This window comes from Lycium barbarum, chromosome 7 (genome assembly GCF_019175385.1).
Source record: "Lycium barbarum isolate Lr01 chromosome 7, ASM1917538v2, whole genome shotgun sequence".
Classification (NCBI taxonomy): Eukaryota; Viridiplantae; Streptophyta; class Magnoliopsida; order Solanales; family Solanaceae; genus Lycium; species Lycium barbarum.
Window position 1 is genome coordinate 4,605,625 of NC_083343.1, and position 27,541 is coordinate 4,633,165.

Genomic DNA, 27,541 nt, shown 5'->3' on the forward strand with positions numbered 1-27,541 from the left:
CTACCGAACCACCACAACAACTAGAAAAACCCTCCTCCTTCTTCCGCCGCCTTTCTTCCGATCCACCATCCTGCTCCACTCCAAAACCCTACCGAACCACCAGAACAAACTGGAAAAAAACCTCCTCATTGAGGAATCAAGTCTTTGAGGCAAAGTTTGCAAGACTTTCATACCAGTCATACCAAGAAGAAAAGATTGATTTGAAGCAGTAAGATACTTTCCATAACAACTTTTTAAACGTATAACATTGTCTATTTTTTCCACAAATTCAACAAACCATTTTGCATTTTTTGAAGCACCGTTACGATCTTGTGTCACTGATTCTTCATCTTCATCAGCTGCTAAATACTTGTCATGATGACTTTGTAAACGTGCTGCTTTTGCTTTGTGGAATAACTCCATTGCTGGTCTTTTTGTTAATGGACTCTGTTCAAACAAAGAAAAAAAAATAAAAAGATGATGAAATGATAACTGCTCCCTCTTTTTCAGTCTGAGTGTATTCTCAGATTTGGCGTCGTTCCACCACCATCGATGCCACCTCATCATCATCATCAACAGGAGCAACGGCAGCGGCATCGACGGCTTTAACAACCGCCGGAGTAAAGTCATGGTTGTTATTCGACTAGGAAGCAGCAACAACGATGTTGCTATAGTTTCTACGAGCTTTAACGCTCAGTTGCCTCACGAAATTTAGTTGAAGGAGAAGAGAGGCCGGAGATAGAGAAAGGGAGGGAGAGAGGCGGCAGTAAGGGGAAGGGGAGAGAGGAGAGAGAATTTTTTTTAGGGTTTGGAGAAGATGATAAATCTTAAATGTGTAGTGAAAGAGAATAAAGAGGTACATGTATTTCAAAAATTACTGGACCAGTTATGAAATGTAATTTTGAAAAAATAAAGCTACAAAAATTAAATAAAAAATAAGGTAGTTATTATTTATAAATAAGTCTTAGAGGTAGCTATGACAAGTAAATTTTTCTTTAGATAAACTAAGCCAAACAGACCCAATTATTTTTTTGGACTTATTTTAAGCACAAAATGGCTTTAAGCTGACCAACCAAACACTCAAAAAAGCTGAAAACAACTTATAAGCTGTTTTTAGCAACTTATAAGCCAATCCAAGCGGGCTCTAGGTATGAAACTCGTTACTTCTTGAGTTAACTTTTGAGGTAGAGTTAAACATAGTATATATTTTTCAACAATATCTTAGATTCCATTATGAAGCAAAGATACTCACAAAAAGGAGGAATTAAAGAGTAGTATTTGGAAAAAAAGAAAAAAGAGTAGTATTTGAAGTTCAGTTGCAAAGGTGTTTTTGAAAACTCAAGTTGTGTTTAAGCATGCATTTCACTTGAAAAAATGTTGAAGTTTTGTTAGGGAATTCTTTTTTACTTAGAAAAGTGGTCAGAATTAGTTTTTCAAACTTGAAAAACTCAACTTCAACTTGGAGCGAAATTGACTACAACGTATAATCACACAATTATTTTGATTTTTAAAAAAGGAATAAAGTTTGTATATTCGAACCGGCAAAAAAAGAAACTGTACTATCAACTAGTTAGAACAATGTATGATTCAGTGTTTACCTGACGCTTATAAACTAAAATAATTTATATTATTAGGAGAACCTAATTCGCGGCGGTTCAATAATATTAGTGACTTGAAGCCGAACATTAAGAAGAATCTAGTACTTGTTGAGTTGGTATCATTTGATATGAATCTCAATTGATTTTGGGAAACTTATGTAAATGTGCCCTTCGGCCAACTAATTTATCAACATGGCCAAAGTATACACAATATATCCACTATCAGTGTATATGTTGTGTATACGTGTATATATTAAATGTATAGTGTAAGCATTTAATTTAAAATATATACTACCTATACAGTGTATATATATTTTGTATATTAGATGGTCAAATGGTATTGGACTGTAATTTTTATTGAATTTTATGCAGAGATGAGAAAAGTGGAAGCTGGTCTTTGTAAAAGATGGAGTGGAATTTCTGAAGGGCAATGCATAATTCCTGTCTATTGTGATGGTACATGCAAGTCAAATGAAGGGGCCATCGATGGAGAGTGTGATTGGGCTGGAATTAAAGAAGGATGGGCTTGTATTTGTGTATTTGCTGGTTGCTAATTAAATGATATTCAGGACCCAATAATTGTATATGCTTTTAAACTTTTTAAAAGTGGGGATAGGTTCCCACTCCAATCAAATATGAAGAACAAATGAATAAAGGGAATTTTTTTCCCTTTTCCTTAAGAGTAATGTAGTCATTATAGTGAATGATTGATGCTGTTGTGTTGTGTGTCAATTGTTTCTCGTTGATTAAAAAGAGAAATATTATAAATTAAATGGACTCTCCCACCTAATAGACTAGTCTTTTGAGTAGAATTTCCTGGATGATCTATAAAAACATATTGCTTGTAGGGTCATGCCACTTTTATATCCTCTTTTACGGCTTCAACTAGTGAGAGTTATGAACAATTAATACAAACGTGGCAGGAAATCTAGGATTTATTTTGTTGATCGTCAAGATTACTATCTACTTTGACTTAGTTAGGAGAGGCCCATCGACTCGTCAGTTCATGAATTGGATTAATAGATCTTGTGAGCCATGGCTCGACGGCCCATAAGGACAGGGATACGAACTTACGACTATAAGGATGATCACTTAATTTTGCTAAGTATAAAAGAAGTTACTATTAAATAAAATAAAAGAGACATTTTGTGCAATACTAATTAATCAAAGTTGAATGATATTTTGGAAACAAAAACAATCTATTTAGTGACTTGCAATGACTTTTAGGTAATTTTGTTATCAAAAATAATTTAGTGACTTTCTGTGATACTTGAGTAATGTTAAGTGATATTTATGTCACCAAAAATAATTTAGTGATCTGGTGCAACAAAATAAAAATTGACTTATAATCGTCGATTTTTTTTTTAATATGTATGTATCTCACACAACTGACATGAGTTGTGTGATGCTTCATTTTGTGAGACTAATAAAATGAACCAAAAATTTGTAATTCCAGTAGTGTAAGATGTGGATCCATTTTCTTGTCTCACAAAAAGTAGCATCACACAACTAATGTCAGTTATGGGAGGCACATAGTAAAACTTTTCGTTGAATGGTCAAGTTATTAGAAACCTATAAAAGGAGGGAAAACAAATAAAACTTCAAGGGGCAGGAAGAAATAATGTTGAAACATATCACATCAATACTTTACCAAGGAGCAACAACTTTGTTTTTCAAAGTCAATTTCACTAATATTCGAACTTAAATTGAATTATATTAGTTTAATATTTTAAAATAAAAATTTAAATATTCAAAAAATACATGAAAAGTATTATAAGTTGTAATTTTTTTTATATTAATATGGCGTAAAATTTATATTTTAAAATGTTAGTCAAAGTTCATGTCGAGAAGCCACAAGTGACACGTATCATAGACTAGTAAAAATAGTAGATTTTCTTTTACATATCAGTGTAATCACATTACCTGCAATAATGACACACTTTTGGATTGAAGTCAAGTGTCCATTTAAATTTTCCTTAAAAAAGGGAGTAATTATCAATACAATTTTAAATGGATGCCATCCTCATAAGTAGGGGTGTTCATGGTTTGGTTTGAGTGGGTTATTGATTAAAATAATAATTAAACCAATTTAGTCGGTTTTTAAATGTCTAAAACCATAACCAAAGTTACCAAACCAAATAAAATAATAACCACCAGTTTGGTTATTGTCGGTTTGGTTTGATTTTTTGGTTTATGACTAGCAGCCATGAGACTTATCAGTAAAACATTAAAAGTTGAAAAAAACATGTTTTTTTTTTTTTCAAACGATAACTTTTATTTATAGTTTAAGGTGGAACATACATCATAGAAACATTTTTAGTATTAGTGATAGTGTAGTACTCAAGTTACCCAAAGTTGCTAAACTATTACATATAGAGCTAAAAATTAACTTAGTAATGACTGCACTATTTTTGTCATCTTAATATACATACCTGGAAATAAAGTAGAGCATAAGAGCTTTTAGTTGTTGTTATAAACATACATATTAATTAAACATAAAGACTACCTAAAATTAAAATGAAAATATATGAAATAAAAAAACTTTGTGTAATGATCCCAAACTTCAGATGTTTTTCTATCATTATCCCCAAGGCTAAGGTCTCGACTACAAGAAGTTGTTCTTTTTTGCTTTTTAGGAGGATTACCCACGGAAGAAGTATTAGGACATTACCATGTGCTTGAGTTGCAGCAAATGCTGATGTTTCTGAAGTATCTTTTATAGGAACCTCCAAATCTACAACCTCTGTCCTTTTCATATGAAATATTAGAAGTTTAGGACCCATTCAGACAAGAAAAAAGAAAGGTATAAATTCGAAAAAAAAAAAAGAAACAACCTAAAATCAAATGGCTGACAAAGGAAGGCTAAAAATTTAAGTTAAAGACATTAGACTCTAACGTGAGCTTCTGTTAGTAGGTTTACACTTAACACTTAAAAGAGTTAAAAGACTTAAAGACATGGGCTTGGACATACTCTTAAAAGCATGAGTCTTAAACAATCATGTGAAATAAGTAGACCAAAAATCAAATTAATGATTAAACAACAACAACAACAACAACATACCCAGTAGAATCCCATAATGTGGGGTCTGGGAAGGGTAGAGTGTACGCAGACCTTACCCCCACCTTGAAAGGTAGAGAGGCTGTTTCCGAAATTAATGATTAAAAGATATAAAAATATTTATAATTATTTATGAAAAACTAATATTATACATATAAATAATTATAAAATTTATGTATATAATTTATCGGTTTGGTTCGGTTATTTTTTAATAGAATCATAACCAAACCAAATATTATCGGTTTTTAAAATTTAAAACCAAACCAAATCAAATGTCGATTTTTTTATTCGATTTGATTAAATTTTCGATTTGATTTTGATTTTAACCAAAACCGTGAACAACCCTAATCATAAGTAGGGAAATCTGAGATTCTTTTCTAATAATCTTTGCAAGAATAATGTTTAGAGCCGTCGATGGATGCTAGTTATCGATCAAATCACATTTTAGTGAATCAAAGAGGACCAAAAATTCAAATTATACTCGTTGGTGTATTAGATGCTACTCCGTCTGTCTCAAAATAATTGTCATCTTATAAGCTCGTTTCACACCCATTAAGCAAAATAATAAATACAAGATATAGTTTACTAAGTTATACTTATTTATTAGAGATTCTTTTAGAATTAAGCAATATTAAAGAGGATTATTTCTTTAATGTTAAAGACATAGTTGGACACACTTGCTAACTTTGGTCTTGAATTCATAAAGTAACACTTATTTTGGAATAAATTTTTTAAACTAAAATGACACTTATTTTGGGACGGAGGAAGCAGTTAATAATAAGACAAGAAAAACCAAAAAAAAAAAAAAAGAAGAAGCAGAAATTTGGATGCATTTAAAAATTAGTTCATCATTGTTTTAGGAGATCATCCCAAGAAAAATCGATGTGCTTAAGAATAGTTACTGTTTTCATCATTCTTCTTTTCCCTATAAATATGATCATATTGTGCTACTAAGTTTTTATCACATATGAAAATTAAACTAACACAACATCAAAAGTTTTAATTAATGGATAAATCTCGCATTCTCTATTATACATTTTTCCTGGTACTTTTCAGCTTCCTTCTTCTTTCATCAAACAGTAAGTAAATTTGTATTTCTCTATTTCTCCAATTAGTTACCTTGCTACACTATATTGTCATTTTTTTTTGGGAAAATTTACTTGTCATAGCTACCTGTAAGACTTATTTATGAATAATAACTACCTTATTTTTTATTTAATTTTCGTAGCTTTATTTTTCCAAAATTACATTTCATAACTGGTTCAGTAACTTTTGAAATACACGTACCTCTCTATTCTCCCTCACTACACATTTAAGATTTATCATCTTCTCCAAACCTTAAAAAAAAAATTCCCTCTCCTCTCTGTCCTTCCCCTCACTACCGCCTCTCTCCCTCCCTTACTCTATCTCCAGCCTCTCTTCTCCTTCCCCTCACTTACCCCTCCCTCCCTTCTCTATCTCCACCACCCACGCCGCCGTCAACACCACCACCACTATTACTACCATCTCCATCTCCAAACTCGAAAAAAACCTTAAGGTTCTAGTTCTTCAGATCTGAACTCCATATGCTTCTGTTCCATCACCTACCCTAGATCTCATTTTCTCTTACAAATCAGACGAATCCTACAGTAGTAGCAACAACCATGGTCGACGACGGAGTGAAAAAAAAGAGCTCTAACAACGGTGAAAGACGACGGAGTGAAGATTTATTAACTAGTCCAATTGAAAGTCTTTATTTCCGGATAACGTCTTTTTTATAGCAACCTGAGACAACTCGCTTCTTTCCCATAAGAACACCATTGATGAGAGTTGTAGAGCTTCATGCCCACCAAGTGTTTGATAAAATGTTTCAGCATATTTCAGTGTATTAACAAACAGTACATTTAATTTTCAGTATATTTCAGTACATTATTTCGCTGTATTTCAATGTATTTATCTTTTTTTGGTGTAGATATAGTGAATGTTCCAAATATAGAGTCTATTTTTACTACACTTTGTTTTCACGACTTTTGTATTTCGCTGTATTTCAATGTATTTCTGCATTTTGTATTTCTAATTTATGAAACAGTTTCTGATATATTTCATTGTATTCCATTGTATATATGCATACTACAACTTTATATTTCTTAAACAATAAACCATATTTCATTATATTTCAGTGTATATTTTTCTGTAATTGGAAGTTTTTAGATCTTTAGTTGTTTTTGAATTCAAAAAGTTTTGATTGTGATAAAAGTTGAGAGAGATTCGTAAGCTTTTATGGAAGAACAACCGTTATGCGTGATTTATGGGAAGTTTTAAATTGAATCCCATAATTTTAAAAAAAAAAACGGTTCCATAAATAGGGCCTGATTTTACTCTTCAGTGATTTGTGTGAAATATGATTGATTTAATTTGACTTACTATTTAAAAAGGAAAAGAATATTATGTTAAAAAAAATATAGCCTATTTTTTCTCTCAGATTTTTTTTTAAAAATATGTTCCAAAAATAGAGCCTAAATTTACTATAACGTGTTTTGTATTTTACTGTATTTCGCTATATTTCACTGTATTTTAAAAATGCGAGATACAACTGAAATATAGCCAAAAGCAGTACGAATTGTAAATTTTCAACTTGTAGCTATAACTAGTTAGAAGCTATTAAAAGGTAGCTATTTGTGTAAGTTTCACCTTTTTTTTTTTTCCGGTCAAGCTTTAAGGATCGACATTATTGATATTGGGCCCATGTTATATACTATGTTATTTTACTCCAAAATATCCAACTCTAAGCTGGGGAAAAAGAGGAAGGGAGTGTTAAAATCTCACATTGGTTAAGATCTCCTTATATAGTCTTAAACGTTGTTCGTATCTTGAAAATCTTATAATTTTTTATAATCACATGTAAGAGGGAAGGGAAAAAAGAAAAAAGGGTTTTTGGTGGTACGCTATCTTTAGGGATCTTTATCCAAATAGCTACTGGATTTACTGTTTGCTTTTTCTAGCCATTACATAGATTATACACATATTATATTTAAATTATACATATATTATATATCTGCCTGCTATTTTTAATTAAGTTATTGGGTGGGCGACTCTTTAGGTTGATTCTTCTTCTTTTTTTTTATACATGGAAGTTTAAAGTTATCACCAAATGAGCTAGCTATCAAACTAATCACTTCCATCTTTAGTATGTATATTTCAGCATATCTTAAATTCTCAGATTAGCAAAGATTTGCACAAAAAGAGAGAATCTGAAAGAAAAAAAAAAAGAGAAGAAAGGAAACTATACTATCAACTAATTACAACAACATGCGGCTCACTATTTATCTGAGGCTTATACAACTAAAAATATATTAGGAGAGACCAATTAATTCAGGGGAGGCTCAATATATAGTAATATTGGTGATTTAAAGTCGAACATTAATAAGAATTTAGTACACTACAAACAAAGAGTAATTTGTTATTAAATAGTTTGTCGCTAACATGATTTTTTTTTTACAATCCGTCGTTAAATAAAATTAGCAACTGCTTTTTTACTTTTTAGCTGCAGAAGTTATCCGTTGCTATATTTTTTATTTTCGACATGAATCTCAATTGGTGTATGCAGATATGGGAAGAGTGGAAGGTGGTCTTTGTAAAAGGTGGAGTGGAACATTTAAAGGGCAATGCTTAATTCCTTACAATTGTGATGAGACATGCAGGGTAAAAGAGGGGGCTATTGAAGGAGAATGTGATTGGACTGGAGCGAAAAAAGGATATGTTTGCATGTGTATATTTGGTGGTTGCTAATTAATTGTCGTATTAAGCCCCCAATAAATATTGTTCATGTATCACAAAAGTTGATAATTAATAGTAAGTGATTATAAAAAGCTGTAAAACTTGAACAAAGAGAGTTTCTTTTTTTCCAGAGAGTAACGTTGTCATCGTAGTGACTAGTGAATGATTGATGTTGCATGTAGAAGTTTGCTTGCATGAGCAATATGCCAAATTTTAAATAAAAGTGTTATAATTTCATATGCAGTTTTTTTTTTTTAATTTTTTAACTCGTATGTCTGAAAGTGGTTATATTTACAAAATAAAAAAAATTGTAAATCACGGCTATGCCTTAAACAGGGGTCTAAAATTGTCTATTTATGCATCTGACCCATTTATATGACACTTAATCAAAGTTGGATGGCATTTTAATTATAATTTTTTTTTTAGTGACTTGCTATAATTTTTAGGTATAGTTGAAGCAGTAAGTTATACATCAACAAACAGTTACACATTCTATGATTTCTTCAAGGAAATCAATAAGAGTACATTTGAGAAAATAGGGATAACATTAATTAAGAAAAATGACGATTAATTAAAGATACTTAACATGTCCGCTGCTAATAATAAGAAATGGTAATAAGAAAGGTGCTAAATTAATTATAATTTATAAGCATGTTCTGCAGTAACAAACTTCACTTTGATCACAAAATCCATCAAATTCACCCTCAAAATTTTTGCATCGGAAAGCACAGGAGTAACAAGTCCCTCTTGAATTACTGACATACGTGCATGAAGATTGAGCTTCAACTTCCATATCTACAATAAATAAATAAATTTAATTAAAAATAAAAAAAACTATGATTTCTTTCTAAATTTATTTAGATTCCAAAATGGCATGCATTAACGGAAATTATATAAGTACCAGAGTCATTAACAACAACGGCGTACTTATGATTTTTCGCAAGCGATTTCGACATTTAAAGAAGTGAACAAATGAACAAACACATATATTTTTGGATTTACAGTATATGAAGTGATAATATAAAAATATTTTCGATAATCATTATAGGTTAACTTAGGGAAACAAGTTAGTTACTATTTGTACGTATCAGGTTATCGAATAATGTTTATCATAAAATTTTACCTATAATTAGTTCATTACCTTAGACCTTTTTATTTTCTTTTTTAAATTTCCAACTGTTCCCATTTACCTTAGACCCGATCGTGTAATTAATACTGCATTCAGTTCAATTTATGTGACATATATAGTTTGAATAGGCACAGGATTTTAAAAAACGAAAAAACTATGAAATTTGTAATCTAAAATATGCTACCTATAACATTTCTGTGACTATAAAACTTTTGAAATTTGTTGCCTCAATCAAACAAGCCATAACATTCGTGTGATTATTAAACCTCTGCATTAAGGGTAAAATGAGATCAAGTGTAAAGCTAATTGTTTACAACTTTAGAAGTACGTAATTTTTTTAAAACGGGCTAAAAAGAAAAGTATGTCACGTAAACTGAAAAGGAGGAACTACTTTTTACCGTACTAACGGTGTGCACACAAAACTAAAACTCTATAATTTCTTACTTTCTATATTTTTAATTAAGCAAAAAAATTGACAAATTTAAACACACACAAGCATAGAGAATTGAGAATCTAATTAGTGAAGTGGAGTAATGAATATACCAGTGGTTGCAATGAGAAGGAAGCAGAGAAGCAAGACAAGGAAGTAAACTTGAAACTTAGCCATTGATTCTCTCTATTATACTTTCAACTATAATTAACTTATGTACTTTGAGAATCTATTTAGCTATTTATAATAGAGACAACTATACTATCAAATATTATCTTGCTTACAAATTTAATCTGATAATATAGACGGCAACCAAAGAATCTAAAAGTCAGAGTTATGAACCTTTTCAAAAGATACCATGCATGTTAATTGTGTTCTTGTATATTCCAGAGATACCATGTTAATTGTCTTTTGTGGGCGAAATATATGTGAGCCCAATTCAATTTTAATATTTTCTAAAAACATTTTTACATTTTGGACTTTACGAGAAAACCGGATTCGTCCTTTTAGAATTGAATGAGTCATAAATCCTTATAATATAATTGAGTTGTTAAGCTTATTCATATAATTACTATTGTTATATGTTTTAGCTGTTATATTTTATAGCGTTATATTATAGCCAGGGGCGAATTTAGGTGTAAAAAAAGTTCACGTGAATCCATGATCACCGGTTAAATTTGGTATATCATGTGTATAATTCTTAAAATATATCTAGTATTACTTTTTAGAACCCATGCTACAAGAGGCTTAGTAGTGCACTTGGTTAAAAGTTAAATTATTTACATAGAGGTTCAAGGATTAATCCCACTTAATGCATTTTCTCTCTTTTTATTTTTAATGGTGCACTATCTTCTAGAAATCGTAAATTCGCCTCTAATTATAGCCATTACAAGTTTACCTATGTATACAAGACTTTGCCTTCTCTCGAGGACACGCCAAAAAATCTATACTTCTATATATAAAATTGTTGGATTTTCTACTCTCGTTGAATATTTCTTGTTCTATTCCTATTTTATATTAGAACAGCTCTACACTAACGAAATATTCTTAGGAGGACTGTATCCAAGACAAGCCTCTCAAGCTTTGATAATTTCCAACAAGTTTAACTTTGTTCGGCACTTAGAAGACATGTTCCATGTTGAAAATATATATTAGAAAACATGTTCCATTCTTGTAAATAACTAGCTCGTTATTGGGGGCATAATGATGAAACGAAACTAATCATCTTGCGACTAAAATATCAATCTTAGCTTGTTGGTCCTTACAATTAAATTAAGCTTGTGAAGTTAGGTTCCACTCTAAAACCAATTCATGAACAACTTATACTCTGAATAAACTTTAGGGCCATTGAGCTAATATTGTTACATAACAGGAAAGTGTACCCAATTTGATCTTGAAAATTGGCGGTTTTGAATTTTTTAACCTTGCTTATTTTACGGGTAAATCTTCAAGGTCAAACGTCAAAATTAAACTTGTTGACCTTGAAGTATTGCCTATGCGGCAAGCAGGGCAAAAGTTTAAGATCACACATTTTTAAGGTCATTGTTGTAAATCGCTCGTTACATAATGTGTACACCAATATTGTTACATAACAGGAAAGTGTACCCAGTTTAATATACTTTTTAGACTTTCATCGGGAATTAATCTTTCTTCTCTTGTTTCTTCTTCTTCTTCTTCTTCTCCTTCTTCTTCTCCTCCTCCTCCTCCTCCTCCTCCTCCTCCTTCTCCTTCTCCTCCTTCTTCTTCTTCTTCTTCTTCTTCTTCTTCAAATAAATTATGAGTACATAATTAAAATTGAAAATTTTATTATTTCTTTGTGGTTATTACATGGGTAACGTCCATTAAGCTTATATTGTATATCCTTAATGCATGGTTTGAATTGGTTTGGCTGGAGAAAATAGAAGAACAAAGTTGTCCAGTTTGTTGAGCTTGAAAAAAATTGGTGAACAAGACAAAATGGGTATATTATTAAACCGTTGGAATTGGTATTAGAAAGCTGTGTATAAATTTGGAGTCATTTAGCTAGAGTTGATCCGGATCAATTTTGGACAAAACGTGCTGGTGAATTTTCATACAACATGTTATAATAATCACCATGATTTGACCACAAATCCTAATGGATTCCAGAATTTTTAGCCACAAATACTAAAAAAAAAAAAAAACTTCAGATCCATCAGAATTTCCGGTCAAATCCCGACGAATCACTATAACTTTACGATAATGGGTGTCGTCGACCATTATAAATCTTTCACTTATCATAAGTATCAATTCCTTTTATTTAATTTTTTGGGTTAACATGGTGGAGACTGCTATTATTGATATTTCATAATTGTCATTATAAGTAGTGATGGTACTAATTAGCATTAAGGTTACAGAACGAGCTAAATTATTACAAGTATTAGCCGAAATTGTTCTAGCTAACGTAATTTGTAATTTATCTACTGCAAAAAGACAAAGTATTATAGTTGCCCTCTTATATTTATTGGGAAAAAAACTTATTGAATTGGCTCCTAGTAGATTAGAGGAATCAATAATACATTGACATAGAAAACTACAAATATAACAAGGATGAAAACAGCACAAACGATTTGTTTGCGATGTGTTTCTTGGTGATTTTGAAAATACCAAGAATATTGCCTCTTGAATATCAATTAAATATTCTAATTTCTAATTGATTAAGAACCCAACTTCCAGAGCCCCCTCACCCCCCCTCTAAACACTTGTTATTCATTCCAATTCTCATATATAGCTCTTGCTATTTGATATAAGGTGAAGTTTGGATATGGCTGAATCTCACGTTTGCTTCTCTAGGTTTTTGGTACTACTTTTTACCACATTCCTCATTGCATCAAATGGTGAGTTAAAAAATACGTATTTGTTTCAAATCATGTAATAAAGTGTCTTGCCTTTCCACGAGATTCAAGAATATACTTGGTATATTACACACATTTTTAAGTAAAACCTACGAGATTCAAAAGTCTCTTTTACTTATTTTAAACTCTGTGCTAGTCAAACCAAGATGAAATGGAGGGAGTATGGAATAACCAACTGCTTTGTTACCATAATTTGATTCCTGTAAAGGCATAACTGTTGCATCGTATAAAACTTAAGCTGTTACAGATCGTGTACATTTATTTAGGTCTATATTTACCTATTACATGTCTCCCCAAGTACAAGCCAGTTTTTTTTTTTTTTTTCTAAAAAAAAAAAAAAACTTATGGATCAAATACATGAAAATTATTTTTGATAATTGGTGTCGGCAAGACTTGGGAATCCAAGGATCTTTTTTGGTATTATGTTGTACTATATGATCATCTCATTTAAAATTCAAATTATTAAAAAAGATGTAATAGTATTTTTTTTATTTTTTAATAATAATTATGTATTTAGTTATGTCTACAAACGTTAGAGTACTAATAGTAATTTTCATACTGCTTTTTCCTCTTTCCTTTTTTCTTTTTGCAGATATTGAAGGTGTGGAAAATGAAATTTGTGAGGTATTTAGTTCTACATTTCATGGGCAATGCTACGTGTCATCTCATTGTGAGAAAAATTGCAATAATGAAGGATATCCCTCTGGACAGTGTGAATGGAGAACAACTCGTTGGGGATTTGCTTGCATGTGCCAATATCTCTGCTGACTGAATAGTTACCAAAAACAAATTGTGAATAGTTATTTCTAATGCAATTAATTACCTGTGTTTTAATCATGATTAGAAAAATGTTATAATTGAAAGTATAATACAATTAAAGGCATTTCATTACTCTCAGCATCTCTCTCCATGATGATCTTCCCAAGTCAAATTCTCTTAAAATTGCAATGCTATTCATAAATGGCGGAGCCGGTATTTCAATCAAGGAGATCAAATTAAAATGTAAAGAAAACATTACATTAAGAAGTTAAGAAAATTCAACATATAGTGTGTATATATACACACACATAAATAAAAGATTTTACTTATTTAAGTAGTACAGTTTCTCGACGGAGGGGTGTTAATTGGTTCTTTAACATATATGGCTCAGCCCTAGGTACCCAAATATATTTATATAAAATATCTCTTTTGACAAAAAAAAAAAAAAAAAAAAGAGAGAGAGAGAGAGAATAGAAATGAATTGGGCCGACCAAAACAAAATGTATGCATCTAATATTATTGAAGTACATGAGAGCTAGAGACAGTTCAATGCGTAAAGCCTGCATGAACCTCACATGTCGAGACGTTAGCTTCATAAGATTAGAATCTCATATGATTAATCGAGCACATTTTGAGGTATTTAACAATTAAGCGAATCAATGTTCCACATATCAAGCGTCTATTTATATCATCATAATATGCATTAGTTGTAAATTACACATCATGATATGAATATCTCACATCATTCACAAGATGTTCAATGGCGTACTGTATACCTAAGCATCTCATTGAGTTTGAGACAAAGTCAAAAGTCAAACCAACAGACCAATTCCAATTCTGGGTTGCCGATTTACCATCTAAGTTTAATTCCATCATTTTATTAGCCATTAGATTATGCTAAGTTACAATTTGGTTGATATAGGGCTAAATCCATGTGTAAATTAGGAGCCCGTCACTCAGCCTTAATTGGCTGAGATTGAATATACTAATTTGAAAGGATATATGGCATCATAAATATCTGATGCATCTATACTATCTGTATGTAGATAAACATGTATCATGTGTCACAACGTTGATCATAACACTATCAGCTAATACCATAGTGTGCTGGTTTTTGTATGTATATGCTCGTCATCTTATATATATATATATATATATAGTTACCCACAAAATCATACTATCATATAAGCTCATTATCGAGCACAGTGACGGAGCCAGAACTTTTACTAAGGGGGTTCAAATATATAAAGAAGTAAAACACACGAAGAAGCCAAGGGGTTTCAACATCTACTATATGTACATAAAAAATAATTTTAACCTTGTATATACAGTATAATATTTCGCCGAAGGATGAAACCCCTCGGCCAACCTAGCTCCGCATTCGAGCAGTATGCTTAACTTTAAGGAATAAATCTTCTAGAGATCAAAATCTCCACATACCTCTATCTATGCACAATAACAATGAATGGAGTTATACAAACCCCACTGCATTCATCTATTACAAATAAATTTGGGTTGAAGTTAAAATCAACTCAAAAAGTCAATCATTCATCAACAAGGTTAGATACCCGAACCTAATAAGTTTACTCGAAGAATTTACATCCTGAAGCAACAAAATTCGAAAATTCAGCAAAAGATTCAGACCGGTTAGAACTTCATCTGTCTTCGAATCTATTGAGAGGTCCACACTAGAGATCAGAAATTGTTGAAGAAACAACAAAATTTTTGTTTTGTCCCTTCCGGGTGATTGAAAAATAAAGAAATAATTAATATATTCAAGATAATTACGCAATGAAAAAAGAATAACTTGTAATCCATTGAATCCAAAAATAGATGATTAGTTTTTCAAATGGAGTAAAAAAGAACGTCCATCAAAACCTTTAATTTTCTAATTTGGGGGTTTAGAGCTCAAGTCCATACATTTTTACTTTTATCTCATGTTTTCAAGGGTGAAAATACAAAGGTGAACCATTGCCTCAATCCAATATTATAATTCCTTCCTCAAAAGATCCCAAACCTTAAATAAAAATGTGGATTCAAATTCTGAAATTTTACAACTCACTATTCCTTAAATACTGTGGATTCACCTCTATGTAAAACTTCTTTGCGATCCGGACCAGGCTCAACAGCAGAGGCTGACCAAGTCAACTTTTTGTGATCAACACTACTAAAAAATTTCTATTTTTCCAATGAAAAATGTTCAGTGGCTATTTCCCACCGATTGTCGATGGGAAAAATCTAAATAATAGTATTTTTTCACATTAAAAAAAATTAGAAAGTTTCCCCGAATTTCAATGGGAACCAGTTTCTCACCATGCGTTTTCCCAGTGAGCTGATTCGGTGGGACTGAGGTGGGAAAATCATATTTTGTAGTATAAATTTCCCACTAAATGTCGGTGGAAAAAACCTCTATTTCTAGTAGTGCAAGGCTCACTCTCTCATGATAACGAGAGTCAACTTCCCTGGTCAATCCCCTATCTCGTGATCGCAACTTCTACCTCATGATTGAGGTAGGCACCAGATATCACCAACACCATATTAAGTTCCAATAACTTTTTAAAATATGTTTGAACCCCTCGAGACTCAAATCGAATAATACCAACAATTCATAAATAAGCGTACCAACATAATTAATATAAAACACTTTTGGGACATAATTTGTTAAACAGAAACATAATTTGGTTCCAAATATTTAAAACGAAGGGTCGAGTTGTTACAGATACTTACATATGTTGATATAAGTCATTCACTTTTTTAAAAGACATACAAAAAGTCATCGTAAAGGCTAAACCAAAAAAACCATGCGTAATTTCACTCCATCTCTTATTTATCGAAAAATACCTTGTTGCTGGCTCCTTGGAATTACAAATATAACAAGGACAGAAACAGCTCAAACGATGAGTTTGAAGATACCAAGGACGTTGTTTCTTGAATAAACTATATTCTAAATTTGAATTAATTAAGAACCCAACTTTTGTTCTCCCTATAAATATCTGACATTCATTTCACTTCTCATATAACTCTTTGTTGGAGTATTTGATATAATTAAAGATAAATTTTAATATGGCTGAATATAATGTTTGTTTCACTAGGTTTTTGGTGTTACTTTTTTGCCTACTCCTCATTGCGTCAGCCGGTGAGTTTTTTTTTTTTTAAAGATGGAAGCAACTGCTTTGTTCCCATAATTTTGATCCCCTCACTCTTAAGGGATAACTTTATTGTTTATGTTAGGTCCACAACCTAACACGTCTCTCCACGTGTGGGCTTGGCTCTTATTTATTTTTATTTATGAAATATGCAGATGATTTTTTTTTCATAATGTATATGTCCATGAAATTACTTGAGAATCCAAGCTCTCTATCTGATTTAATTGTATATTTGAGTTGTGTGATTGACTCATTTAAAATTCAAAAGCTACTATTAGAAAAGGGTGTAAAATCATTTAATTTTCTGTGTCTACATTAAGCCTGGCAACCGGCTTGGACCGGTCAAAACCGGTAACCGGTTATTAAACCGGCCGATTTTCGGTCTAAAAATATAAACCGGTCACCGGTTTAGGTTAACCGGTTCCAAACATGGAAATCGGAACCGGCCGGCCCAAACATTAAAAAAAACCTTTTTTTGTTTTTTTAATAGTATATATATATATATATATATATATATATATTATAGTATTTATTAGTATATTGTAGGTATATTTATATATGTTATATAAGTTTATAAGTAAAGTTTATATATTTACTAACTAACAGCATATATGTATATATATATTAAGTTATATGCTTAAGTTATACTACATATATATCTAAAATATACTAAGAATATATTTATAATATCAATATACTTAAGTTATAAAATAGAAATTTACAAACTTAGAAAAAACTTAACTTATATGTATTATAACTTAAATAAATATATATGTTTAAGTTATATGTATGCTATATATACTTATATAACTTATATATATATATGTTTAAGTTATATGTATACTATATTTACTTATTTATGTTTAAGTTATATGTATACTATATATACTTATATATATATATGTTTAAGTTATATGTATACTATATATAGTTATAACTTATGTATATATGTTTAAGTTATATATATACTATATATAGTTATAACTTATATATATATATATATATATGTTTAAGTTATATGTATTATATGTTTAATTTTTTTTTGACCGGTTAACCGGTTTTAACCGGTCCGGTTCCGGTTTACCGGTCCCAAAAATGTAAAACCGGACCGGTAATAATTCACTGGTTAACCGTGACTGATAAACCGGTTTCACCGGTTCCGGTTTAACCGGTCTGGTTACCGGTTTGAACCGGTTAAACCAAACCGGTTGCCAGGCTTAGTCTACAAGTGTAAAAGTACTATTCCTTCCGATCCAACTTCAATATTTTAAAAGAATGTCATATTTATTTAAAAACAACAAAACTTTAAACTTAGTATTTTATTCTGAATGAGATGATTTATAGTCAGTGGTGTAGCTACATAGACTGAAGGTTGACCGTTTGAACACCTTTCATCCAAAAATCATACTGTTGATAATATATAAAAAATAATACTGTATACTATATAGGTCAAAATTACTTTTTAAATTTTGAACGTCCTTATTAAAATTTCTAGTTTCGCCACTTTTTATAACTGCACAAATATCTATATTAATTTTAGATCACAAATATCTAAAAAATAATTAAAACTTCCCGTTGAGTCAAATAAAACGAACAAAATAATGACTTTCATTGTATTTTTTTTTTCTTTTTCAGATGTTAATGCTGTGGAGGATGGAATTTGCAAGAAATTTAGTGAAACATTTAGTGGGCAATGCTATGAATCAGCACATTGTGAGGCAACGTGTGTGAAGGAGGGATGTCCCTCTGGAGAATGTGAATGGCAAGGAGTTCATTGGGGATATGTTTGCATGTGCCAATATTTCTGCTAAATAATTAAATCATCAAATAATGTTGATCAAATCTAATAAAATATATAAAAGCTTATTGTGATTATTATTATAATACAGGTGAATAATTGTTCTTGAGTGCAGAATAAGTTTTCTTTTTTCGGAAAAAAGGAATACTGTGATTACTTAGTGCTGTTACTTGTGTTTATTTCAAATGGTTAGAAAGAAAATAAATAAAAAAAATTAAAGGTGCTTCTTTGTGTATGTACTATGTAGTTCTGCAATAAAATATAGGCATATGCTTGTATTTATGCGTCTTACTTTTCTTTTCAGTTTGTTTTAAAAAGAATAGTATTACTTTCTATTTAGTAGTAGCTTTTTAATTCTAATAACTCACATGACTTGTTCAAGATCACAAGATTAAAAAAAAAATTCAGTATAATAGAAACATCTAGTTTAAGCTCTCAAGATTCAAAAGTCTCCTTTAGCTAAACACATCTCTAGTTTAAGACCACAAGATTTAAAAGTCTCCATTTAGACAATTTAGCTTTTAGAGTTATTCCTAAGATAATATTAATGTACAGTGTACTACGCATCTTTCGAAGTTTAGCTTTAATTTTATGCAACTTTAAATATGATTTTTTCTTTTAGTAAATTCTTCAAAATTTGTAACAACAATTGACATTACCCAAAATTAGAGGACCACAAGGCCCAACCGATACTTAATGGACTTAATTCAACCAATAAGCGAACCTAACATACATCTTAACTTAAGAGAAGACTCAACTTTGGATACTACTTAATTTATGTTATTCATTTACATATTTAGAAGCTACATAAAAATATGATAAGTCACAATAATTTTTTAAACAAATTGCCATAAAACTTAATAAAAACGGGGTCCCAAAAATTTGGGGGCCCAAAGCCATTGCCTTAGTGGCTTTGGCTTTGGGCCGGCCTTGCAGAAAAGAAGCCGGTGAGCTTTGGTAGCCATAACTCGGTTGATGTGGATGACACACAATCAAACTCTAAATTAGGCCATGACTGTGATGGGTCACGTGGAACGTAGTTTAAGATAGAAGATTGTTGGGTGCTTGAACAAATTCCCGCATGGAAAGTAGAATAAAAGAAGAAGTAACTTATATAATGTTGGATTGGTGTGAGGTCTTTCATTTTTTTGCGCGGATTGCCTTTCTTTTGGGGTGGTCTTTAAATTATGCCCCTCATATTGCTGGTCTTTAATTTTTGCCCTTCGCATTGCAACACTGAACGTTCACGCTAAAATCATGAGGTTCTGAGTTCGAACCCCCGCTCAAGCATAAATTAAAAAAGAAAACTGCAAGGCAAGGTTTGGGTCGCGTGTATGCCAGACCCGGCATAAACTTATGAAGGAATTACCAAAGTTATGCCGGACCCGGCATACTCATGCCTTATGGGCAGACTTGGCATAAGTATGCCGGGTCCGACATAACTTTGATAATTCCTTCATAAGTTTATGTCGGGTCCGGCATAACTTTGAGATCTCATGTCAACTTTTTACAGATTTTTAGTGACATCAAAATGCTCTATTAAAATTCAAGTGGTTTTTGTGTCAATGTGGCCTAAAGACTTTCTTTGCTACATTTCCTGTATTGGATATATTATAATTGCTCTTGTTAATATATTATGGGGTAGTGTTAGAAAAGAGTAGTTGTCGTGATTTTGTTCCATTATATCTAAGCCTAGTTTTTCATGAGTATTAACACTATGATAATCGTTGACAGCATTTGCATAACGATGAGTGGAAGAGGCCACGCACAAAGTTTTTACCATGAAGCCTTTTAGTTCTGTAATAATATTGGAAGGAGGACAATGAAATTCTTCCTAGGTACCCTCATCCGGTGGGGGCATACTTTTAATGGGCAAACTTTTATGCCGGACCAGGCATAAACTTGTGAAGGAATTACCAAAGTTATGCCGGACCCGGCATACTTATGCCAAGTTTGCCCATAAGGCATAAGTATGCCGGGACCGGCATAAGTTTGGTAATTCCTTAACAAGTTTATGCCGTTGGGGGCATACTTTTAATGGGCAAACTTTTATGCCGGATCCGGCATAAACTTGTGAAGGACTTACCAAAGTTATGCCGGACCCGACATACTTATGCCAAGTCTGCCCATAAGGCATAAGTATGCCGGGTCCAGCGTAACTTTGGTAATTCCTTCACAAGTGTATGCCGGTTGGGGCATAGCGAATTTAAACTCTGGCTTGCGATTTTTTTTTAAAATTTTGACTGTGTGGGGGTTCGAACCTGGAACCCATGGGGTTTAGCCGAAGGGCAAAACTTAAAGATTTCAAATATGAGGGGCAAAATTTAAAGACCACCCCAAAAGAAGGGCAATTCTGCGAATTGCCCGAGGTCTTTTGAGTAAAATCGTACGGGTTTGGCACAATATCACACCTATTAAGATTATTTTTGAGTTGTTTTAGCCCAACATTGGCCCCCTCCTCCCCCTCCCCCTCCCCCCGGCCACCCCACCCCCTCTCTTTATATATATGGACCAAACATATGTATGCTGAATTGTGTGACAATTTTATTTAAAAGTGAAATTATTTATTTGTTTGTTTATGTGTTCAAGAGTTAAAGTACCACCAATAAATTTACTTCTTCGTATTTTTTCCTCTTTGCAGGCCATTTTCTTTTCGTGAGTGCAGAAACTAAAGTTGTGGGGGGAAATATGTGCCAGAAGTTGAGTGCTACATATAGTGGGCAATGCAATGACGATCATCTTTGTGGTACAAAATGTTTTACAGAGGGATACCCCGTAGGAGTGTGTGATTGGGGAGGACTTCGTTGGGGATTTGTTTGCTATTGCCAATATTTCTGCGACTAAAAAATATGGATTTAAGTTATATATACCTATATTATCAGTGAATTTTAATCTTGGTAATAGGTTTCTAAATTACCATTTTATCGGAATATCGATTGTCATGATCACAACTAATAATGAAAGGTGATCCAAGCCCATCTTGTACCCAAATCTTGATTTATAAAATAAACTACAATTTCTATATTAAAGCGACCTCCGAAAACTATAATTTCACTTTTAAATAAAATTGTCACACAATTCAGCATACTCTTAAGTCTGACAAAGCGTCTAGACTCTCAAGCCTCATCACCGCACATTATTAAAAAGAATCTCATATGTTTGGTCCATATATATAAAGGGAGGGGGTGGGGGAGGGGGGCGATGTTGGGCTAAAACAACTCAAAAATAATCTTAATAGGTGTGATATTGTGCCAAACCTGTACGATTTTACTCAAAAGACCTCACACCAATCCAACATTATATAAGTTACTTCTTCTTCTATTCTACTTTCCATGCGGGAATTTGTTCAAGCACCCAACAATCTTCTATCTTAAACTACGTTCCACGTGACCCATCACAGTCATGGCCTAATTTAGAGTTTGATTGTGTGCCACCCACATCAACCGAGTTATGGCTACCAAAGCTCACTGGCTTCTTTTCTGCAAGGCCGGCCCAAGGCCAAAGCCACTAAGGCAATGGCTTTGGGCCCCAAATTTTTGGGGCCCCGTTTTTATTAAGTTTTATGGTAATTTGTTTAAAAAATTATTGTAACTTATGATACTTTTATGTAGCTTCTAAATATGTAAATTGTTCTTCAAAAAACTTAAAGATTGTATGTCTGAATTCACGATAAAATTAAGAAGTTGGACTCTTGAAATCCAAATTGTGCCAGATAAATTGAGACAGAGGGAGTGAAAAATATTTATAAAAGAAAAAAAGGAGAAGAATTTTTTTTTTTTTAGTCGCGTGATTGATTAGCTATATTGTCAGTTGAATTTTTTTCGAATTAATTGATTTGAAAAAATTGTTAGCAACTTAAGACCATTGTGCTTGACGATTATAAAATAGTAATTAATGACTTCGCATCTAAACAAAAAACTAAAAAAGTAGACTTTAAATAAAAATATATACGTCGATCTTTCCTTTTTTTGCGCGGATTGCCCTTCATTCGGGGTGGTCTTTAATTTTTGCCCTTCAAATTGGTGGTCTTTAAGTTTTCCCTTCGCCTAATACCCCGAGGTTGTGGGTTCGAACCCCAGCTCAGTAAAAAAAAAAATCGCAAGGCAGAAATTCTGCCTAAAGGACGAAAGTTAAAGATCACAAATTTGAGGGGTAAAAAGTAAAGACCACCCCCAGCGAAGGGCAATCCTGCAAATTTCCCTCGATCTTTCTCTTTAAAAATAAAATAAAATTAGGATCTCTCTCTAAAGTTTGGCTTTAGGTCCCCAATCTTGTTGAGACGGCCCTGCTTACGTCTTTAAAACTATGGGTAAATATAATGTGGTAAACCGGCCTGTAGATGGCAAAGGCACTAAATTGGGCCCACACTGTCACTCCACCATCTCCTCCTTATATATATTCGTCTCGTCGAACCATTGCTTCGATATCAATTGTCGGGCTAATACAGTCCAAAGATATTCTCTTAATGTATGATTTGCTATTGTCCGCGTTGTGAGAGAGAGTGTCAGGCTCGCACGTGGGTAGGTTACCCTCACGGTACTACTTCGTTATCGTAGGAGTATATATCTAGCTTTGTAAGGTGGTCCTTGCCCACGTGCCCCATGCTATTCGGGTCGAAGCATAAGCTAGATGCTTTCGGTTACTGAACTTTCGCCATCTAAGGTGCGACATTCGGGCTGCTCTAACAATATAAGTTTTTTTATATAGATTTAAGTTATGTACATCGTCAGTGTAAGACATTAATATTATCAGGTAAACATAAAAATATATATTTGCAGATAAGTTATCTTAAAATATTAAAATATGAAATTTGTAATCTTAAAAATAAATACACGTTAATTAGCCATTACAACAAAGAAGAAAGATCTAATGATATAAATATTTCTTACAACCACGATATCTACAACTAAAACTTTTTTAAAATGAGGTAGTTAGCTACATGATTGACTGTTAATTAGCTCTTAAGAAGGGATCAAATCGTGGAAACAAAGCAAACATACCATTTGACGCAATGAGGAGTATGCTGAAAAGTAATACCAAAAACCTAGAGAAGCAAACGTGAGATTCAGCCATATTCAAACTTCTTGTTATACCAAAATAGCTGCGACGAGATTACATGAATTGGAACGAATATATAACAAGTATTTATAGGGAGAACAAAAGTTGGTTTCTTAATCAACTTAAAAGTTAGATTCAGTTGACTCAAGAAACAATGTTCTTGATATCTTCAAAATAAGCATGAGAAACATCGAAAACAAATCGTTTTGAGTTGTTTTCATCCTTGTTATGTTTGTAGTTTTCTGTCTCATAATATTATTGCAGGCTCCTCTAAATTAATTAACTACAAGGAGATAAGGTATTTCTTTCTCCATATAATTAAACTCAATAAATGGTGGCTGAGAAGATCGCCGAAAATATATATATCTTGTGTATCCCTTGTATAAATAAAATCTAATTACAATTATTTGTGTTGTTCTATGCGCCAACACTACAACACAAGAGGGGGTGAATTGGATCTTTACCAATGGCGGATCCAGGATTTGAAGGTCGTGGGTGCTCACTTCCTTAAACATAAGGTTGCTAGTAATCACATAGTATAAATATACAGTCACTTGAACACGGCAATAAGAAAAGTTAATTAAAAAACAACGGTTAATATTGTCATCACAAAAAGCAACTTCTAATCTCAAGTCACATGAGCTACTAATAAAGTTATCATTACAAGAAGACACATCTAGTCATAAGTCATAAATGTGCTCGACGACTTTTCATATGTTGAAAATGATGAATAATAGTATCATTGCTTATGGTTGCGAATATCTTACGCTCTACATAGCAAACTAAACAACCATTCAAAAATTCATCACCGATACTGTTACGAAGCTCATTTTTGATGTGCTTCCTGGAGGAGAAAGCCTGTTCCACATACACAGTAGCAACGGGAAGAATGAGAGTCAACTTGATAAGCAAATAAACAAGTGGCCAGCTTTGATGAAAATCTGATTTAACCAACAATTTTGCATGGTCACTAATTCCCTTCAAGTTGAAGAACCTCTTGTCAGAACCACGAGCATAAACTATAAAACTATCAAGTTGACAGCTGAGATCCCGAAGCTTGCTACTAGAAAATTCATTCATATAACATTCAACCAACCTCATTATCCTGTTCTTATCAAAATTTCCGAATGAATTAATTGGATTCAGACTAGCCATACCGAGAAGTAAGTCAGTACTCAGAGCATCAAAACGATTCTTAAGCTCTTGAAGATGTAAATCAATAACAGCATAAAAAATATCAACGCGCAAATGATGAGAATATGTAAGATCAAGAGATCTACGCTTCGATCTTCCAGGAAAGTAGCTAGCGTCCATCTTCAGAATGATTATATCATATTTATCACAAAAGGAAGAGACATCATCCATTAATAATTCGAATTCACTATCCCTCATTTTTTGTAATCTTTGCTTTGTAAGAGCGAGAAGTCCCATAGCATTGACAATATCTTGATCCATCCTTTGTAATGAGGAGCTCAACTCATTTGTCATCATTAGAACTTTCCACATCAAGTGCAACATAAAAGTAAAATCAAATTCCTTAACCGTACTCACAAGACTTGTAGCAACAAGTCTGTCAGTATAATTAGGACACTCACGTCCAGTAAATTCAAGCACGTGAATGATTGATGGAAATAGGACAATGAGATTATCTAATGTTCTATAATGAGAACCCCAACGAGTATCACCTGGTCGTTGAAGCCCACGTTCTTGATTTAATCCTCGCCCAGTATGCACTTCACCTGATATGAGCTGTTCCTCTAACTTTTCAGCTTGATGTTCTCGAAGCAAATCTCTGCACTTAAAAGATGCTCCAACAATATTTAACACATTAGTAACTATACAAAAAAAATCATCTACATTCGAATTCTTCTTTGCAGGAGCTACAAGTGTTAACTGCAATTGGTGAGCAAAACAATGAATGCAATATGCAGATGGAGTCTCATTCAAAATCAAAGTCTTAAGACCATTTAGCTCTCCCTGCATGTTGCTAGCTCCATCGTAACCTTGCCTACGTATTTGTCATGGACTTAATGAGTGATCTGAAAGAAAAGAGTAGATTGCCTCCTTTAATGAAGGAGCAGATGTATCACTAACATGAATAATACCAACAAATCGCTCTACTACATCGCTTTCTTTGTTAACATATCTCAGAACAATTGTCATTTGCTCCTTGTGTGATATATCCTTTGATTCATCAACTAGTATCCCGAAATAATCCCCATCCAGGTCTTCAATGATGGCTTTGATTGTTTCTTTAGCACAAGAATCAACAATATCCTTTTGAATACTTGGAGAACACATCATTTTATTTTTTGGGGGCGTTTTCTAATATAATGCTTCCAACATCTTCATTAATATCTCCATACCATTGCAAAAGTTCAAGAAAGATACCTCTATTGGAAGAACATTGACTCTCATCATGCCCACAGAATGATAATCCTAGTCTTAAGAGAAACCTTGTCACATCGACTGAAGCACTCAAGCGACGTCGCGATTCACTTTTGTCTTTTTCGAGTTTCTTGTCATAGGCAGTTTGAATTGACTGTGATTGATTCATTAAATCAAGGATCCTGTTAAAACACTTGTTGTAGATGATATTTACCTTTCCAACATGAGCTCTAAATCTTTCAAGAGCCTTGTTCCAAGCTTTAAAGCCAACTTTTGTATAAGTTTCACTCGTATTTCCATTACTTTCATGTTCATTTTGGAACAAATAGCAACACAAACAATATGCAGCATATTTTGTTATACTGTACTCCAACCACTTACGACGACCCTTATACCAATTAGGATTAAACTGGCGCATTTCTTTCCCAAACTTAGTTTTAGGAAAATCATGAACCTCGGGTTGGCAAGGCTCTTTTTGAATATAATATCTCCTAACTTCATCACGTATATTAGGGTTATATTATGCAATAGGCTTTCTAATTCCCGGATCAGCTTCAAGAGATTCTAAATTAACACCCGAAGGAAATGTTTCCCTTCGAATTTCTGGAGCCATGATTTCCCTTAGAATTTCTGGAGCTATGGATGAAGCAACAGATGGATGAGTAGATATACTTATCCATCTCGATTCACAAAGATAATTCCTACAAAAACAAGATTCACATAATTCCTAAATCAGGTTATAGACAAGGCACAAAAATACAGAGTGTTTCTCTTAACCAGATGAGAATCAATACTAAGGAAATATTACATATGTGTTTCTAGTCAAAATACCTTTACCAACAGTACCAGTAGTCATTGAAGAATTCCGTTCTAAATTTCTCTTCCAAATGATTAGTTTATCTATTTATCCATTAATTCTTTCGACAATACTTCATCAAATTTTTGCTATTTAATTTTTGGAAGAAGTGCACATAGCCAACAACAGTAATGCACGAAGCATGCCTAGAAACCATGATTTCTAAAATGCCCTAGGACTTACTTTCAGATATCTGGGGAAAAAGTAGTAACATTTAAATTGGTAATTATGAGGAACCACAAGTCCAAAGAAAGAAAACAGGAAATATATATATATATATATATATATATATATATATATATATATATATATATATATATATATATATATATATATATATATATATCAAATAACAGAAAAAGTTCCCCTAATCTGAATTTAAAGCATTAGCAAATAGCAATAGCATTGAAAATCCCCAACCCAAAGTTCTTTTTTTCAATATCTAACTTTAATCAAAATGCCAAATTTGATTACCTTGCTTTTTGTACTTTAATTTTGAAATTGTTGAGATTTGGGAAGAAGAAGAAGAAGAAGAAAGCTTGCTAGTTGTTGAGAAGCTTACTAGTTGTTGAGATTTGGGGAAGAGGAAAAAGGATTTTGTGTAGAGAGAAAGTTGTAACCTTTTAGGAAAGGAGATCTAAAAAGTAGAAATAGTAAATAAAAAACTAAAGTCAACAATGGAAAAAAATAAATTAAAATATTCGAGTTTAAGT

General features: G+C 32.4%; 1 protein-coding gene across 1 annotated transcript; it reads right to left on the reverse strand.

The window, feature by feature from the left end:
• On the reverse strand, positions 1-26,390 carry LOC132602784 (uncharacterized). Its single transcript, XM_060315552.1, has 5 exons — positions 25,976-26,390; positions 25,646-25,836; positions 24,368-25,477; positions 539-622; positions 1-426 (listed from the first exon to the last, which is right to left on the reverse strand). The coding sequence occupies exons 1-5, from the start codon at positions 26,388-26,390 to the stop codon at positions 1-3; spliced, it is 2,226 nt and encodes a 741-aa protein (XP_060171535.1).
• Between the last annotated feature and the right edge of the window lie 1,151 nt (positions 26,391-27,541).

What these genes read in the sequence shown, in the direction of transcription:
- LOC132602784 (XM_060315552.1), bottom strand. Translation starts at nt 26,390, where the DNA reads ATGCGCCAGTTTAATCCTAATTGGTATAAGGGTCGTCGTAAGTGGTTG. An exon ending in TCAATGTTCTTCCAATAGAG is followed by an intron (nt 25,837 to 25,975) that starts GTATCTTTCTTG and finishes CTTGTGCTAAAG; the next exon opens with AAACAATCAAAGCCATCATT. An exon ending in CTGCTCCTTCATTAAAGGAG is followed by an intron (nt 25,478 to 25,645) that starts GCAATCTACTCT and finishes CACCAATTGCAG; the next exon opens with TTAACACTTGTAGCTCCTGC.